The following is a 17,898-nucleotide window of genomic DNA, read 5'->3' as shown; positions in this document are numbered from 1 at the left end:
TAAAAAAATCAAAAGCAAAGTAGTATTTATTAATACTCAAATAATAATCAAAAAACAAGATATTATATCAAATAATAACCAAAACAATATATATTGAATCTGGTCTGGATATATATATAGTATTAGAAAGCTTACTTTTAGATTCAGCAGTCGGGTTAATGCATGAGTTGTGTTCTTCGAAGTCCAAATGAAATGGTATGTCTTTCTCTGATGTACTCTGTCTTTCACATTGCTTTTTAGTTCCTCAGATAGGCTGTTACTTACGTCAGAAATTCATGTGGGCTTCCAGATCTCGTGATATTACATACATATGATTGGCTAGCTATACTGATTATGGATGGTTCTGCTCAAAAGCTTTGATCCTTATGCTTCTCTGTGCAATCTCTTGCAGTCTCCTATCCTTTTACTATTAAGTTGTAAATTGTCATTGTCATTTTAAACTAAGAGTACCATAAATTACTTAGATAGCAGGAAAGGAAAAATGTACAGAAGCATTAAAGTCATTAGTTATTGGTCACAAGAAAGAAAGAAAGCAGATTTAGTTAGATAAATTGTCTTCAAGTGTTCTGTAAATTGCCTTTGTAAATTGTGAATTGTTCTTTATAGTTGATCGCAATTTGTTTGAGGAAAATTAAAAACTTATAATAGAGGCAGATTGAAGCTTATTGTTGTTTTTTTAACAGTGTCTGCCGTTCCAAAATGAAGATTTTATCCCCTAAGCATCGCTATTTCTCTATTATTATTGAAAATTGTCCAAATAGTAATATAGCTTTCTATATTCTGTTTGCTTTGTGTTGCATTAACTTTTGAATTTGCTATGACTCATTCATACTTCTATACATGCCTTTTTAGAGGGTGCCTATAGCACATTTGCCTTAATGACTGCAAATTAACAAACTGCATCTTCTAATCACCTTATTATAATTTTTCCTAAGAGTACCTCATGAAGCAGTATGCTGAAAAACTGGCTTCTTTCTTGACTTGAGAGACAATTTAATGTTAATCCACCTCTTGCAGAGGTGAGTTTGTAAAAAACTGAGTGCATGCTTAAACTGTGTTTCATTTCAATCTGGCCACTGCAGGCAAGGTGTTTATTTTAATGCTTCCCAAGAAAACTGCCCAGCCCAACCACAGACCTGTCTTTATGGACCTTGCATAAACCATGCATGTTTAAAAAAACTTAATTTAAAATGAATCTCCTGGGCATTAACTGCAAGCATGACCTGGACTCGGAATTCTATGTAAATACGGTTAAGGTCAAGTCAGATACAGGCTGACATGTAATTATCTGCTTTACAGTGTTATGCCCAAATAACTCTCTGGACAGTATTCTGCTGCTATCTAGTGGATGAGCATGCTGCAGAAAATCATAAATATTTGTTTGAGTTCTGCCAATTTATGGTAACTCATTAATATTCATGATTATGACCGAGCCTTCACCCAAAAACATAATGGCAAACGAAAAGCCATAAAGCCCGCTTTAATAATAAACTGAAACTGAATCTTTGCTCGATTCAAATGATAGCAATGACGCTGTGACTTGATGTTAACACAGACAGTGAAACTAACACGTGTTTGGTAGATTCTGACTTGCTGAGTTTCAGTGATGTTCGTGTTTCGTGTCAGCTGCATTTAACTGTTGATAATCCTGCACCTTGTCATTGCCCATTTACCCTTAACCCCAGGTGTGCATAAATCATTATTATCTGCATTATTTATGATTTGTCAATGAACGCCTGGTGGAGAAATAAGTTGTTGAAACAAACCGCCATACTAAGCAGTATGGGAAATGTCACAGTAAACCATTTGTGTGTTTGCTACCAGCCTGTTACGACATGAGCGACATGTGGGTGTTTTCAGTCCTCTGGTGCTGCAGGAGACAAACTAGTCCACAAACCAATTGTTGCAGACACCCATTTTCAACAAAGTTATCAGTGAGTATTGTGTTTCACTCATTATGAAATACCAACATTTCACTAATAACAATGACTATGATGAAACCAATCAGTCAGCCCCGAAACTGTACAAACTGTGGGATTTATTTCAGGCGATCATCAAAAATATGCAAAAGGTGAATGTTTCTGATTGTGGCATAAATATTGACAAAAGTCACATGATTTACAAGGCAAGGCTGTCGAGGATACAGTACATCACATCCAAATGAGTACCAGTCAATATCAAGTTCTACAAGCATGCGAAACTTGATACTTTACACCAATAGGACCAAGTGGGATGGCAGGAACAGTCAATACGCCATCGTTACATCACCTATGCTGTCACTAGCAGACCCTTTGCTTGACCAAGGTTATTGTATAATGATGGACAGTTTTTGTACTTTACCTAAACTGCTTGGGGTTTTACTGATGTATATGGCAATGTACGACCAAACCGCCATGATATGCCTGATTACTACGGTTGTGTGAATGTGTCATGCTGCCGCATGGTGTAGTAGCTATGTGACAAAAAGGCAAATTGATTCCCATCAAGTGGAAGGACAGGAAAGGCATCTGCCTTCTAGGCCCTGTTTACAATTCAGCAACTTTTATTGTTTGTTTGTCAGGGGAAATGTGGAAGTCACTAACCATTGCGCTGTGGTTGGCTACAATAACACAATGGGTAATGTTGATCGTACAGGTCAGGCACTGACATTCTATTCAGTCTTGTGCAAGCAGCAGATCAAAATACTATTAAAACATCTTTTGACATCTGTTTGAACAGTAGTTATGTGTGTTGGTGACCATTTTGAAAACATCTCACAGTACAGCACAGGACATTAGACATACCTTTCCTACTGTATTTATGTTGACGTTTTAGTATTTAGATGTTTCTGTTACACAAAATAACATTTTTTGTTGTTGAAAAAAATTCAACACTTTTGCCTTGCTTTTCTGGGGGCAAACATATAATACCACGGAGACTACTAAATAGCTACAGTTCCGGGCAGCATTTTAATGCAGTGGGTACACTACTGCCTCACGCCTTCAAGAGAGACTTTGAACCCTGGCTCAGTCATCACCTTTGGGGTTTATTTCCAGGTATTCAGATTTTTGTTTCTAATGTCAAAGATATACGTGTTTGTTTAATTGTAAAACTCCATATTGGTCCAATATGGGTATGGGGTATATGATTGTGTCCTATAATGTGAAGATGCCTGTTGAAGTCTTGTGCTTGATGCTTGAAAGAGGTTGTTCACCATTGTCATGCGTGTGCATCAATGGATCATCCTCTGGGCTCTTCTGTACTACCACCCTGAGTCAAGACGGGGCGCTGACGCTAACCTTATCCTCTTTTATTCCCTCCACTGTGCCCAAGAAGACTCCCAGTGAAAGCAATTGATTCTACATTTTCAGATCTCTCCGCTACATATCCCCCAGTACCTGGAAGGATTTGTCACTCATTACAAGAACACACTACAGAGGACGGAGCTCCTTCCCACCATGACTTTAAGAGGCTTTGTTAGCCAAGAAAGATTCCTAAAGACCCTAATTTTTTGTTTGTTTCAATTAAAAAATGGGTTGGCGCCCCACCATTTCACCTTGTGACCTTCAGTTCCTTCCATCGCCTACACCATCTATCCATCCATCCATCCATTTTCCAACCTGCTGAATCCGAACACAGGGTCATGGGGGTCTGCTGGAGCCAATCCCAGCCAACATAGGGCACAAGGCAGGAACCAATCCCGGGCATGGTGCCAACCCACCGCAGCTACACCATCTAGTAATCAAATAAACATGCTTAAAAAATTAATAGTAGGGTTATATACTGTTTCTGAGTTTTCAAAAAATATTTTACTAGTGCATAAAATTGAAAAATGAGTCATGTCGCAGGGTTGCAGGGGGTGCTGGAGCCTATCCCATCTAGAATTGGACGCAAGGCAGGAACAAACAATGGACAGGGTGCCAGTCCATAGCAGGGTAAACACACCAACACATACACGAGCCAATTTAGTGTTGCCGGTTCACCTCACCTGCATGACTTTGGACAGTGAGAGGGAACCTTTGTAGACACGGCAAGATCACACAAACTCCACGCATTGAATATCCAAGACATGTACCATAGTCTCCTTACTGCAAGGCTACCACTGCGCCGTCCAAATTAAAAAACTGGCTAATGAAAATGATGGAAAACTTGAAGATCATGTATACAAAATAGCAAATTATATTTTGTTAACTATAAAGGTTATAAAAGCTACAATAAATTCTGGGGAAAGAGATTAAAACATTCTAACTAGTGATCATCTCATCTGGCACACTAGGCCTGCCTGAAGGGAGCAATGCTATAAAATTTGTGGAACGCACACTGTATAAACACACTGAAGACAGGAACAACAGCTGCCAATGAAATGGGAGATACATTCTGATATTAGGATGACGCCCTGCATATAAGGAAAAGAAAACAATAAATAATTAGATGGTGCAGGAATATAGCCTTTACATTAGAAAAAGCAGCATTTCAAATAGAAAGCATAATCTGCCCAGTGCCTCTGACATTAGCTTTTCCAACTGTTAATTGCTTATTATAAGTTATTTTGGTTTCTGGGGGGAATATCCAATGCTACACTTTAAGTTAAACACAGCTAAAAATAAAAGCTACAGTATGTGTGGCAATGAAACAAGCTCTTGATTACTGGCACTGTAATACCTTAGATGACTCTTGCAAGAACTCTCGTTAATGGCTGCTGTACTTACTAGTGGATACTCTTTGTTTCTGAGCTATGACATTTCCTTCTCCTAGAACATTTTTTTAATGTACTGTATAGATGTATGAAGCTTAATGGTAGTCATGACAAAAAAACGCAAGTGGCTTTTTACATCTCATTACCATAGTTCCAAATTTAGTTTACAGTTTATTTTTTTACTTACATTTTTTATTATAGGATTGCAATAGCTCTAAATGTAGACATTAACAGTATTTGTTTCATTCCATGTGTTTACTGAACTATGAAAGCAGAACATGGCTGGTATAAACTACCATATTTAAATCAGCAAGCCTATTAGCCAGGCCTGCATTATAGCGACTTGAGTAAAGCAAATCCTTTCATTTTCAACTCTCAATCCACTAAAAGCCAGCATACTGTATATTATGCTGTCTCATTCTAATTTAGATTAATGCAACTGCTGCCTTTGTGCGTCTGTGGAGAATTATACTGTCTGACTCATGGCTGTAGTAATTAATTGCTAGATCTATATATTACATTTGAAATATATAAACATAGAAAAGATGTTGAACTAATGTAGTAATATTGACTGTTCGAATGAACTAAACCCAGAGGAATATAAAATAGCCTTACAACTAAGAAGAAAAACAAAATATACAGAGGATGAAAAATGGTACTTGGTATATTCGTAGATCATCTAAACTGCCTAACATATTATCTGAACTTTACTATCAGTATTTCCTCTGTGTCTCAAATAGTAAATATTATTGTATAAAGCTCAAATGTAGTTTGTGTAGATTTATTGCTGGAAATACATGTAATGGGTAGCACAGTGGTTGGTCCTGCTGCCTCACATCTCCTGGGTCTGATTTCAAGTCATGGCCCCATCACTTTCTGTGAGCAGCTTGCACATTTTCTTGCACCTGTTTTGATTTTTCATGGATTCAGGTTGTTACTGTCACTGCTTATATCCTCTGTAAGACGCTAGGGGTTGCTGTTGCCCCTTCAGAACCAACAGACAGATACACTGGACACAGGTTTAAATCACCAAGAAGATATTTTAATCTTTTTCTTCTTGTTATAGTGCCCAGAAGCACCTCTGCCACAATAAACAGGCAATACAACTCTATTAAGCACTATCAATAAACACAATTCTCTCTTCCACACCTCCCAGCAAGCTCTGTCCTACTCCTCCCGACTCCGGCTCGCCTGCTGGGTATTCAGCAGTCCTTTAAATAGTTCCTGACCCGGAAGTGCTTCCATTCTTCCTCCCACGTGACTTGCCAGCACTTCCGGGTCGGATGGAGGACTTGAGTTTTCTTCAGCCCAGAAGTACTTTGGAGCTTCAGTCCTCGTGACTTGGGAGTACTTCCAGGCTATGAATGAGACACAACTCCTCTGGTCCTCTTGCAGTGTCCCTGGCACCCACGGTACCCAGCAGTCCCTTAGTGCCCTGCGAGAATCCGGGGCACTGCTGCAGTCCAGGACAATGTCCTAAAAAAGCTGCCTTCCCCCGTCCTACTTTTGCAGTGGTGTCCCAGCTGGGTTGAGCTGCCATCTCTTACACCCCCAATACCTTAACAGTTTTCCCATATATTGTCTGTCAATCATTTTCAAACCCGCTCAGTCCTGAAAAGGGTTGCGGGGGTCTGCTGGAGCCTATCCCATCTAGAATAGGTCGCAGGAACAAAGCCTGGCGTCAGTCCATCGCAAGGTAAACACACACTGATCACACACACTATGGTCAATTTAGTATCACCAATCCACCTAACCTGCATGATGAAACCAGATCACCTGGAGGAAACCCATACAGACATGCAAACACCATGCAGAACGTCAATCCTGGTCTCCCTACTGTAAGGTAGCAGCGCTACCACTGTGCCATCATGCCGCCCCAATATTATGTGACTGTTTAAGATATAAGAACTGAACCATCCTCTTCTGAAAAAGCAGAATACAGAGAATACCATGTCCACTTTCCCCAATTGTATTTTCAGTTTTTCTCAAGTAAGTGGTAATGTACCTTAAGACTGAAGTGAGCGCATGAAGGGCACAATCACTTCCTTGGTTTCAATGCCAAATCAGCTTGGTAATCCATCCATCCATTTTCCAACCTGCTTAATCCAAACACAGGGTCACGGGGGTCTGCTGGTGCCAACCCACCGCAGGACACACACACAAACACATCCACACACCCACACACCAAGCACACACTAGGGACAATTTAGAATCCACCTAACCTGCATGTCTTTGGAATGTGGGAGGAAACCCACGCAGACACGGGGAGAACATGCAAACTCCACGCAGGGAGGACCCGGGAAGTGAACCCAGGTCTCCTAACTGCGAGGCAGCAGCGCTACCACTGCGCCACCGTGCCACCCCAGCTTGGTAATCTCGATGGTAAATCAACTGGCACAATCTACATTTTTAAATCATCAATAATTTTATGGAGATCAGGGAGGTGCTGGCTTCTTCTGGAACATTCTCCTTGTAAAATGCTCACCTTTTTTTGCTTCTTGTTTATTATTTTCTTGGTATTCTGCTACAGAATGCAGGATCCAGGTCTCATTGCACTAGGAAAACTTCAGGTCATGGTAGCCTCTTCAAAACCTTCTTAAAAATGCGATACTTCAACATTATTTAATACCATTTTTGGGTGTTTTTTCTTCATTTGAAAGAGATGGCACTCATTGAGCCCCATACAAATAAATATCTTGACCTTAAGCAGACGGGATCTGTTTCTGGTGTCAGATTTGATATAATTCAAAGCTGAAAACAGCTGCTCACACGCATAAGATGATCCAAACAAGTAAGGAAAGCAATTCCAAGTGCTTTCATTGACTTAAAATTATTTGGCAGATAATTCCGCACTTTAAGGATTTCATTTTCAGAACTAACAGTGCTGTCCTTTGTCATCCATTCTATCTTCTCAAGTGTTTCACGCAGGTCTTCCCCATTAACCTTTGTTCCCGTTCTCTTTTTTTCCCCTTTCCATCGTCCTCACGCTTCTATTATTTATTACGGGGACGTGGATCAGTTGTGGTGATTAGCAGTTCCCGGCAACAATTACAAATGCAGATGAATCCTCACCTGTGCACTTAAAAGAGGACCACCCGCATCATGAATCTCATGGGAACCGCTCCGGCCGTACCACCATGCTCCCCTCTAAGCCTGCGAGTGCAGCGATTATCTATTAAAACTGGCCTTTTCAATTTTGAGCTGTGGACCCACTATACCACATCCCCTCCAACCTAGCTCCTCTCCAACCCCACCACAGGAATCACCTTCGCCACAGACTCAACAGGCTGCCGTCCGCGCTGCACCCTCACACCGCATATGAACCGTCCGCCTTACCCCAGACAGGAGAGGGAGGAAGCGCTCCCATTGGGCTGCTGGGCAGAGGGGCGGGTGATGTGAGAAATGTCCTCAGGCACATGTGGGGAGAGGGGGAGGGTAGCAGCCCAGCCCCGCATCCCTCTGGCTTTCTAGTAAGGAACTCTGTGCTGGGGTGACGGCACATATGCCCACTGAGAGGGCTCCGAATGCCCACTCTGACATGCATGCCATAGGTTCGCCATCACTGCTATAGGTCATCCTTCAGGCTCTTCTGTGGTATGTACTACCACTCCAGGTCAAGAGAGGCACTGGCGCTAATCTTATCCTCTTTATTCTTTATCGGTTCCAAGAAGACAATCAGTATGGACTCCATCCCTTCTGCTCCTTCCACTCCATATCCCATTGTTCCTGGAAGGAGGTGCCACTCATTACGAGAACCCACCGCAGGACAGAACTTTTTCCCCACAGTGACTATAACAGGCTTTGTTAGCCAAGAAAGGTTCCTGAGTCAAGGACCCTGATTTTTGTTAGTTTTGATGGTTATGTTTATTCCTTTGTCTCGATCAAACAGGGACACCCCACCATTTCAGCTTGTGGACCCGTAATTCTTTCCATCGACCACAACTACTATTGCGAAATGATGAAGTACACCATACACAACTTCTGAAAAGTGAGCAGATTGTATCTTTTCATGCATCTTGTAGTCATCTTCCAGCTAATCTTAATTAACATTCAAAAACTGGCCAGCATCTCAATGTGTTTTCATATTCAAATTTTTTATTTGGTGAAACATTTTAAAATGATCAAATTTACATTTAACCTTTATGTCCAGCATACAATTATCAATAAATAAAATATGGTTTAAAATATAAAAAAATATCTAAATAACATTAACAAAAAAAAAACATAAACATTGACAAACTGGACTCCAGCATATTTTTCTCCAAAAAAAGAAAACAATAAATATAAAAAAATAAATTACAAAAATTACAACAAGCAGAATGTAAAGCATTAACATAATAAAGTGCAATGAATGAATGTTTTAAAATTGAAAAATGTAAAACAATTTGTAAAATGTTTCAAAAAATGACATAAAATGTATCATGGAAATTAATAAATCTAATTAGTTATATACTAAAACTTGGTTATATATAGTGCTGCTTCTTCGTAAAAGGGCAGCTCTGTGTGAGAAGCTCCTCTATAAGGACTTCTTAGCTGAGCTGACACATTAAGCTGCCCAGGATGGTCTCCCATTTTTAGAGGGTGAGACATTTAGTTGATCTCCAAAGCAGATGAGCAGGACTTTGGACTACTGTAATCTATTCAAAAAGCCCAAAACAGGAAAGCACTGGCAAGAAAGAAGGAAGAATAAGAATAGGATATGCGCTGATTATAAGGTAAAAAATATATATATTCTATACATAAAATTAAGAAAACTGTACATATGATTCTTTTTTTTTTTTTCCAAAATCTGGAAATTAAAACAAAGAATGAAGAAATCATACCAGATGAAGAGCTAGGCAATATAATATTAACGGTAATTTGATCATTTTTGTACAGTATGTATTTAGATGCTGTTGTGGACACTGTGATAAACCTCTTTTCTCTGTACTGAAGACCTTGAGCAGCACTTTCTCTTCAGTGCCTGTTTGACTTCAACATCATAATAAGGCCATGAACTTCATATTTTAATTATAGGAACGCTGAGACATTTTAAAATGTGTCAAAATGCCAGCTTTAATATGGCAATAGAAATCTGAACAAGAAAACATTTTCTAACCAGTCCTGTCACTGAACCAGAAATTATACAGCAAAATCAAGCCCTGACTTATCCATGGGAGAACTTAAACGCAAGTATATATGGTAAATCAAAGTTGTAATGTGTTGGTCAGTATTTTAACATATTCTCACTGGTTAGATCCCAGTAGAAGGTAAAATAATCTGCAAAACAAAGTGCATTACATAGATTGTGGGCATTGGTGATTCAGAAAAAAGAATCACAAATTTGCTGTTTGTGCAACTCTACACTTTTTTGAAATTCTTTCTTTCTTTTTTAAATACATTTCTCTTGTCTGCTTTGATTCACTTTTAGCTTCTTTTGTTTCTGTATTAAATCCACACCCACAATTTTTTAATGCACTGGACCGTTGGTTCATCTAAGATGCCGAACTAGTGAATCCTCTTTTTTTTCCCATACACTCATACATTTGTGACTAAACTCAACTTTGAACCTGTTAACTTGTTTTCTACAACCACACTTTTTTAATATGACAATTACTTTTCATAGTTGCTTGCATTTAGCATTGAAGGATCTTGACTTTGTACTCGTATGCAAACTCAGTTTTCAAGAATTATTTTAGCATATTCAAATATAGAATGGCATTATGAAATAAATACCTTCATTACACAACCTTTGATGTACAGTGTACTGGTATAATCATTAGGCCATATATTCTTCTCTAAAATGGTAATATATGGAATATAATAAAAATACAGATACAGTATAACAGACCCTGTCACCAATACCAACCTCAACATGAAAACTTTGAGGAGAAGCTTCAATTTATTATGTTCCGCCAGCACAAAAAAAAAAAAAAGAAAAAAAAGAAAGATATTCTGGCATACGAGTACATTTGAGGGGAACTGCATTTCTTAGCCTGTTTCTCATTCCATTTTGTACATCTCCATAAATATGGTAAATTGCAAGATGTAGACAGAGTGATCATATTACACAGTATATAAATATCCACATACATATTCCATATTGAAAACACAGTAATCAAAGCAAGAAAATATGTTTTCACCTCCTTCGCAGAATTATATATTATGTTTACTAGAAAAGTAGCTTGTTGACAGAGAAAGGGAAAAAACCTATAATGTACTACTGATTTTTGAAATCAGTAGCAAATAACAAAGAGGCAGTAATACTAGCTGATTATATACACACTGTTTTAAAAAACCTTACTTTAAAACATTTTGTACCATTGAAATTTCAAAATCTTAAAACATGATTTGTAACACTGCCATTATTTTTCTTTGCAATATGTATACCTTAATAGTGCTTTATATACAGCATAACAGCTATAGAATTGTAAAATCAAGCAATATCTCTTCACCTATCATGTGCAACAAATGTTTTATGTTTTTTTTGTTTAATATATGATTGGGTTATTATTGCAAACTTAGGCATATTCTATTTTTGTAAATTTCAAGTTTTTGTTAAAAACGTTTTAAATAGTGGCACTGCAGTCCTGCTGCTAATTAGTGTGTCGGTAGCAACACAGCATAATCTGGAAAGAATAAATTAAAAAAGGGGCCTGAGTTTCTGTGTTTCCAGAAACAACAGAGCGGAAGTAAATTGGTATAAATCAAGCATAAATTGGAAAAGCATGCTAGTAGAAAGGCATTGTGGCATTAAACAACACATCTGCCAGCCAAAGTGAGTATACAGGGATTCTGGAATTGAGGCAAAAAAGTGTAAGTTGGATTTTAATACTGGAAACATGAGACCTTGTTACATATAGAATGCTAAAGTGTTCAATACATAGCTCTTATTTGAAAGGATATTTCAAACATCCAAAGTATTGTCAGTGAAACAGTCAATTGTGCTCTTCTGTGATTCAGACACCATCATCCCTGTACACCATCTTCCTTTTTTCTTAGCTTATTGTTTCCAGAATTTCCTTGCTTTCGGCTCTTCCATTTAGAGACATGTGTCCTTGGTTAAGTGAGGGACTAGACTGTGTCTTTCTCAAGTAACTTTCATCTGTTTCACTGCAGAGAAGACTGGCTTCGATTTTTTCTAGGTCATCACTTTCCACCTTTAATTTGGCTTTCAGGAGATGGATATACGTGTCATATCGACTTCTCTGTGTGGATAAAAGACAGCAAAGTAGTATGAGAACGGTAAACAGTATAAAAAAAATGAAACTGAACAAAATATACAAATACTAAGGGGCTTTGCCCCTGCTCGCTTCGCTCACCAACCCCTGTTCCTGTGCTACACGCTAGCCTCTTTGTGGTTCTGTTGCTTGCGTATGGGGATGCAGTTGTACAATTTAAACAGATTTTTATTTTCATGGGAATTGTTACATATGCATAATAGAACTATTTTACATTACAGCGAGTAATTAACCATATTAAAAAAGAGTAAAACATAATAATTTTAAAGTAAATTATTTTTCATGTTGTGTTAGAGTTATTCGTTACGTGATACGATTTCGTTCTGTTTGGCTTTGAAATTAATACTTTTCAAACTTACACTTTTACTGTAAAACTTCAGTAAAAACAATTTTTTGAATTAAATTTTCGTCAATATCGCATTGAATTTTGATTGTGTGTTTGGACTTTCATCATGACAATGCAACGTATAACTGCCCGTGATTGGATTTCGTTTCTTTCTCTCTATTAAACTAAACAACTTTTTCGAATGTTTGGCTGTGAGATTTATTAATTGTCTTTGCACAAGCTATTCTCACGGGCAACTGTTAACATTTTAATACAAATGGCATATTAAGATCTACTTTGTTGTGTAATGTTATCCATGGAAGATGTACTACATTACCTTTCTTGGATACATCCTTCTTTCTACAGTAATTTGTGTGGGAAAAATTATTCTTCGGGATATTGTAAGTTGATGTTTTCATCTTCTGCATGATCATCACTAACTGTTTTAGCATAGTCTATTGATACGCATTTAACCAATTTGCTGTGTAATAGTTCGACATTTTTGGCTTTAATTCGTTTGACTTCATTGTTTCTCAGTGCTAGGATTGCCCTTGTACTCATTTTTTCTGTTGATAACCCTTCGTGATGAAATTCTACAATAAGATTTGGACATAATACATCTTCTTTAATTGGGAACTTAAAATGAGGAAAACGTTACATTTTATAAGAGCTGAGAGAGCAGAAAATGCATCTGTCAAAAGCATTCACACGAATGAGAGGTGAGATTACCGTGTGTATGGTTGAAAATGGTTGAGAGGAGGGCATGACTTGAAAAAATCTCATGGCCAAGGTCTCAACGCGTGGGACTTGAAAAAATCTTCCAAAATGTTTTGTCACAGGATTTTTTATTATAATAGAGAGATATGAAATTCATCCATTCATCCATCCATTTTCCAACCCGCTGAATCCGAACACAGGGTCACGGGGGTCTGCTGGAGCCAATCCCAGCCAACACAGGGCACAAGGCAGGGAACCAATCCCGGGCAGGGTGCCAACCCACCGCAGGACACACACAAACACACCCACACACCAAGCACACACTAGATATGAAACTGCATATGGAAATCTTTCCTAATGAATACCATACTGTGTTGGATGATAATGAGCCAGATGTCACTGACACACCAAATGCAGACAACAGCACCTAGATGTTTCATGAAAGGTTTTTTGGATACTTTACTGACAGCGATAATATTGCATGCATTGAAATTTGTAATATTAACCTATAGCTGTTCCTAGTTGCATGTAAAATGATCCCAAAACAATTTATAGGAACCGTCTGAAGCTGTTAAATGCTTTGAGTAGGTTTAAAAAACTTGTTCAACCCTGTACAGTGTTACGTCTAGGGCTCTTTGAGTAAATGTCCACTCTGCTTAGCACGTGTTGCTATCTGTTCGCTAATAAATAAGTTCAGCTTTTCTGAAAGATTTGTTTTGTAACGTTCCAGAGAAAGTATGGGTTGAATTAGCTGGAGTGGACAGAGTGGGCAAGTATCAAGGAAGCTAATAATGACTAAACCAACCAAGGTACACTTTTAAATAAAACATGCCTAACATGTATAAGGTTTACCATAATGACATCAAAAACAATAGTTTTCTTTGTTATCTTGCACTTTTTACACATTTTTTAAATTCATTTTTTTTTCTTTTCAAATCATATCATCAAACATAAGGGGTAACATTGTCCCAGAAGTACATCAAGAAGCATGGTAGTGATAATCTGAAAGAAGAATTTATCCATTTAACATTAACAAGATTAAAATAAGGAGGTTCATGGCACAGATTACTAGTTTATTGTGTACATTGTCTTGTTTTTATAATGGTATACAGTATATAGCTAAGACCTCTTGAATCAGCTGTCCACACTTTTCTTGAAGCATTTGTATTGATGTACATGTGTTACCACAACCCTTTGTTCCACTAGCACAGCATTTCTTAAACTATGGTGTTTGTGATGGTTTGCCACATGATTGTGTAGTAAATCTAGCCAATGTTGTCCAAGCCCAAATTCTGTTGCGAGGGATATACCACTCTCTATTCAGCACGAACGAAATGGTGGCTCTGAGGTAGGAATCTGCACTCGTTCAAATTCCTGAAACTCCAAAAGTAACTAATTTGTTTTCCCTTGACCTGCAATTGCTCCGTCCTGGGTATGATGTTAATCTGCATCCAGCCCTGCATGAAGGCCCTCCAACTTGCAGGGAAAAACATGAGGGTTGGTGGCAGAATTTTTTAATGGTGAAGCTCATATGAAAATTTTTAATTCAAAAAAGTAATAATTTTATTTTAAATAAGTTAAAAGCAGGTGTTATTTAATGTAATTATTTTTGAGTACTTTATTCCTTATCCAGTGCCAAGTGATTTAGTTAAGTGTCCATTTGTGTTGTCCTTTAAAAAATCATCACATCCTCACACTGCCCTCCTATGTATTTCTCATAACTTTATATAACCTTCCATTAAGCATTTTCACTGGCAATGGTGTGGCTCAGGGATCAGTTTGCTTTCTACAATCTCTTTTAATAATAATCATTTGAGAAATATACATGAATGGAAACAAAAAAATGTTTTTTTATCATATGGCCATTATTACTTGTTTCTGTATGACTCTGTTGTCATTATGGTGATACAGTAATCCCTCGCTACTTCGCGGTTCACTTTACGCGGATTCACGACTTCTCGGATTTTATATGTAAGCATATCTAAATATATAACGCGGATTTTTCGCTGCTTTGCGGGTTTCTGCAGACAATGGGTCTTTTTACTTGCTTCCTCAGTTGGTTTGCCTAGTTGATTTCATACAAGAGATGCTACCCAATCAGAGCACGCAGTTAAGTTCCTGTGTGCTGCTGATTGGCTCAACGACGGATTGTTGCATTAACCAGGAAGTCTCATCTCACTCATTCAGCATTAACAAGCTACTGCTGCAGGGGCCATGTCCAGGCACCAACAGAAGATGCAAATGATTGCAGAAAAGATAAAAGTTTTGGATATGTTGAAGGAAGGGAACAGCTACACCACTGCAGGACACTGATTCTTTTTATTTAAAAAGGAGGAAAAGCATATAAGATCTACGGCCGCAGTGTCCTTTAACCAGGGTGCAAAACGAGTTGCAAGTGGATGTGATAAGGCAGTAGTCTGGATGGAATCTGCTTTAGGAATCTTTGCAACAAGGTCGACGACGTCATGACCGCCTACAAGCTGCTACGTGTACTTCGCTATACAGTAAGTGTAAACTTATCTACCGATTTCATATTGCTTAGCAGTTGTCCCTGTTATTAATAGAGTAAATGGTGGGTTGTAAACAATACAGGGAGGGTTTAAAAACGTCCAAATACACGTTAAATAATTAAATAAATATGGTGTCCCTACTTCAGTTATCACGGTCAGCCTTGGAACCTATCTCCCGCGATAAGTGAGGGATTACTGTAATCCTCTTCTTGGGTTTCAGTATGGTATTGATTTTCATTTTTTGCATCCTCAGTTTAAAAAGTTTTTAAAAAAGTATTATGTTAGGGAAGATATTCTCCTAAAGACTGGATAAATGCTAGTATAGATTGAGCAAATGGTGGAAGGAATGGTGAAAATATAGTAAAGATATTTGTTTTCCAGTGCATTGCTCTTTACAACAACTTATTTTAAAAATTTCCAATTAGCATACAAAAGCAGGAGTAAATTTCAGCTACTTCAGTAGTCATCCTTTTTAAAAGGCTCAAAGTTTTGTCACAATGATAAAATGGTAAAAAGATTATTGAATGACTTAACCGACCTCAAATATTAAGTAGTGCTCTTTAAGTCTGTACTCTTCTGCTTCCTTAGACTTGAGAGTTTTGTCAGCAGGGTGGGAGTTGTGCTCCTCCACTTCCTCCAGAATTTGTTTTAATTTGTTTTCATGGGACCTCAATTGTTCCTCCTGAAAAATAAGTTACAAAACAACTTCAAAATTTGAATTCTCTCAATCTGTTAATGATATACACAAGGCTCTGGACTCAGTTAAAATAGTTGTAATACTCTTTTCGACTACAGAATAACATCTTCTGCTTAAAATTAACTAATAATAAGTCTCATACTAATTTACCAATGAGTAAGTTATATAAAACACCGCTAAATAATCACCACGTCTAACCCACAGGTCTTATTTATTGGCTACTTAAAAAAAATATGTCATGTCATGCCAGCTGAGCTTGTCTAGGATCCAACTTTACAAAGAAAATGTAACCTAATTAGGCGGCAGAGAATTTCATGCCAGTGCTTCCATCAGAATGATTAAGCCGCCCTGCCTGAATCTTTAGGTTTTTAGTAAAGCAGCTGTCTGGACGATGGCCAGCCAAAACAGAAGCAGAGGGCAGGTGCATTATGTTGAAGATGCTGCACAGTAAGTGCCAAAAAATGGTTTATAGAACTGTTAATGCACTGTTTGGTTCATTTATTTGCAAAGAAGTACTTAAAACTGATATATCTTTACTGGCTACAGCCGAAAGATTCATCAACTCATTTTTATATTCTGCAGTTCAGGAGTTGTATTTTTGTGGTCCGTTAGAACTTAAAAGGCTGTTCAACAGGTGTTCATGTGTTGGAACTCAATGCAACTGTATAAATTATATTTTAATTTAGACGTACTTGTACTAGTGAAATGTGCTAGTTTCCTTTTTATAGTACAGTAAGATCTAAATGATTATGGTTCCTTTTAATATCGATGAATTTCTCACTTGACATAACCTAAAATGTAATCTCATCCCATTATATTCAGACTGAACTTATGTTATGTTTTTTGAAGTGTCAATGCACACTATTAAGCTAGATAGAGTTTTATAATAAATGCTCCATTCCAAAGTTGCATTCAAAACCCCTCTCCCCACCAAGCCAGAAACAGTAAAATGTGAAAGAGTAAGAAAAAGTAATCACTCAGAAATGGTAACATGGCTGGAAGGTCTGCACAAATTGAACATGCTCTGTTTGAGTATCTTCTATGAATACTTTAAAAAGTGGAGATGGCATTGATGAACTGTAACAAAATACTAAAAGCATTCTGAGTTATTTCCTATACAGAAAATTGAATTTTCCGAAACGTAAGTAAAATAAGACATAATCTTCCCATCAACGTATACAATTTACTTTGTTGCAATTGTCTGTGCACTACTCTCTTTATGATTACATATATTTTCAAATGGATACTATTGCTGAAAATGAAAATGGAAGGATTTTTATAAAGGTTATAAGAGGAAAGCTTCCCTGCAGTATTGCGGCTGTCAAAAGAACACTGCACTGCCCCTGAGGATTAGTGAAAGCAGAAAATAGGAATAGTTCTTCCTTCTCTCTTTTTCACAGAACCAATTTTGGATACCCTGACTTTAACGTGAACCAAGTGTGAGATCCTAAATGGAAGGATCTGAAATGCTAACCACTTATAGAACAATGGGAAGCTAACAAAGGTTCAGAAGAACAGTATCTCTCTGTCCATCTGTGCCTTATTCTCTCTTATAAATGTATTTATCTTTATCTTTTTGTGAATACATGGATGTATGGGCAATCAAAATTAATAAAGAGTTTCCACCTCGACATCCTGGAGGCCCACAACTCAGATAATGAAATCAATGCACCACTTCAGTAGAACGAATGAAACACTTGGTCAGTCACACACCCAAAGAAGCTGCTTCAGCGAGCACACAAGAAAGTACTTAC

General features: G+C 37.8%; 1 protein-coding gene across 2 annotated transcripts in view; it reads right to left on the bottom strand.

The window, feature by feature from the left end:
• Window positions 1-8,748: 8,748 nt before the first annotated feature.
• psd2 (pleckstrin and Sec7 domain containing 2) overlaps window positions 8,749-17,898 on the bottom strand; it is a 265,093-nt gene continuing 255,943 nt past the window's right edge. For both annotated transcript variants that reach the window (XM_028813479.2, XM_028813480.2), the window contains 2 exons: window positions 15,986-16,129; window positions 8,749-11,862 (listed from right to left, as the gene is read on the bottom strand). In XM_028813479.2, coding sequence (XP_028669312.1) covers window positions 11,653-11,862; window positions 15,986-16,129 — 354 coding nt within the window. In that variant the 3' untranslated portion in view covers window positions 8,749-11,652. The remainder of the gene's footprint in view (window positions 11,863-15,985; window positions 16,130-17,898) is intronic.

This window comes from Erpetoichthys calabaricus, chromosome 11 (genome assembly GCF_900747795.2).
Source record: "Erpetoichthys calabaricus chromosome 11, fErpCal1.3, whole genome shotgun sequence".
Taxonomy (NCBI): domain Eukaryota; kingdom Metazoa; phylum Chordata; class Cladistia; order Polypteriformes; family Polypteridae; genus Erpetoichthys; species Erpetoichthys calabaricus.
Note: the sequence above shows the minus strand (reverse complement) of the source record. Positions and strands in the feature narration are given on the sequence as shown.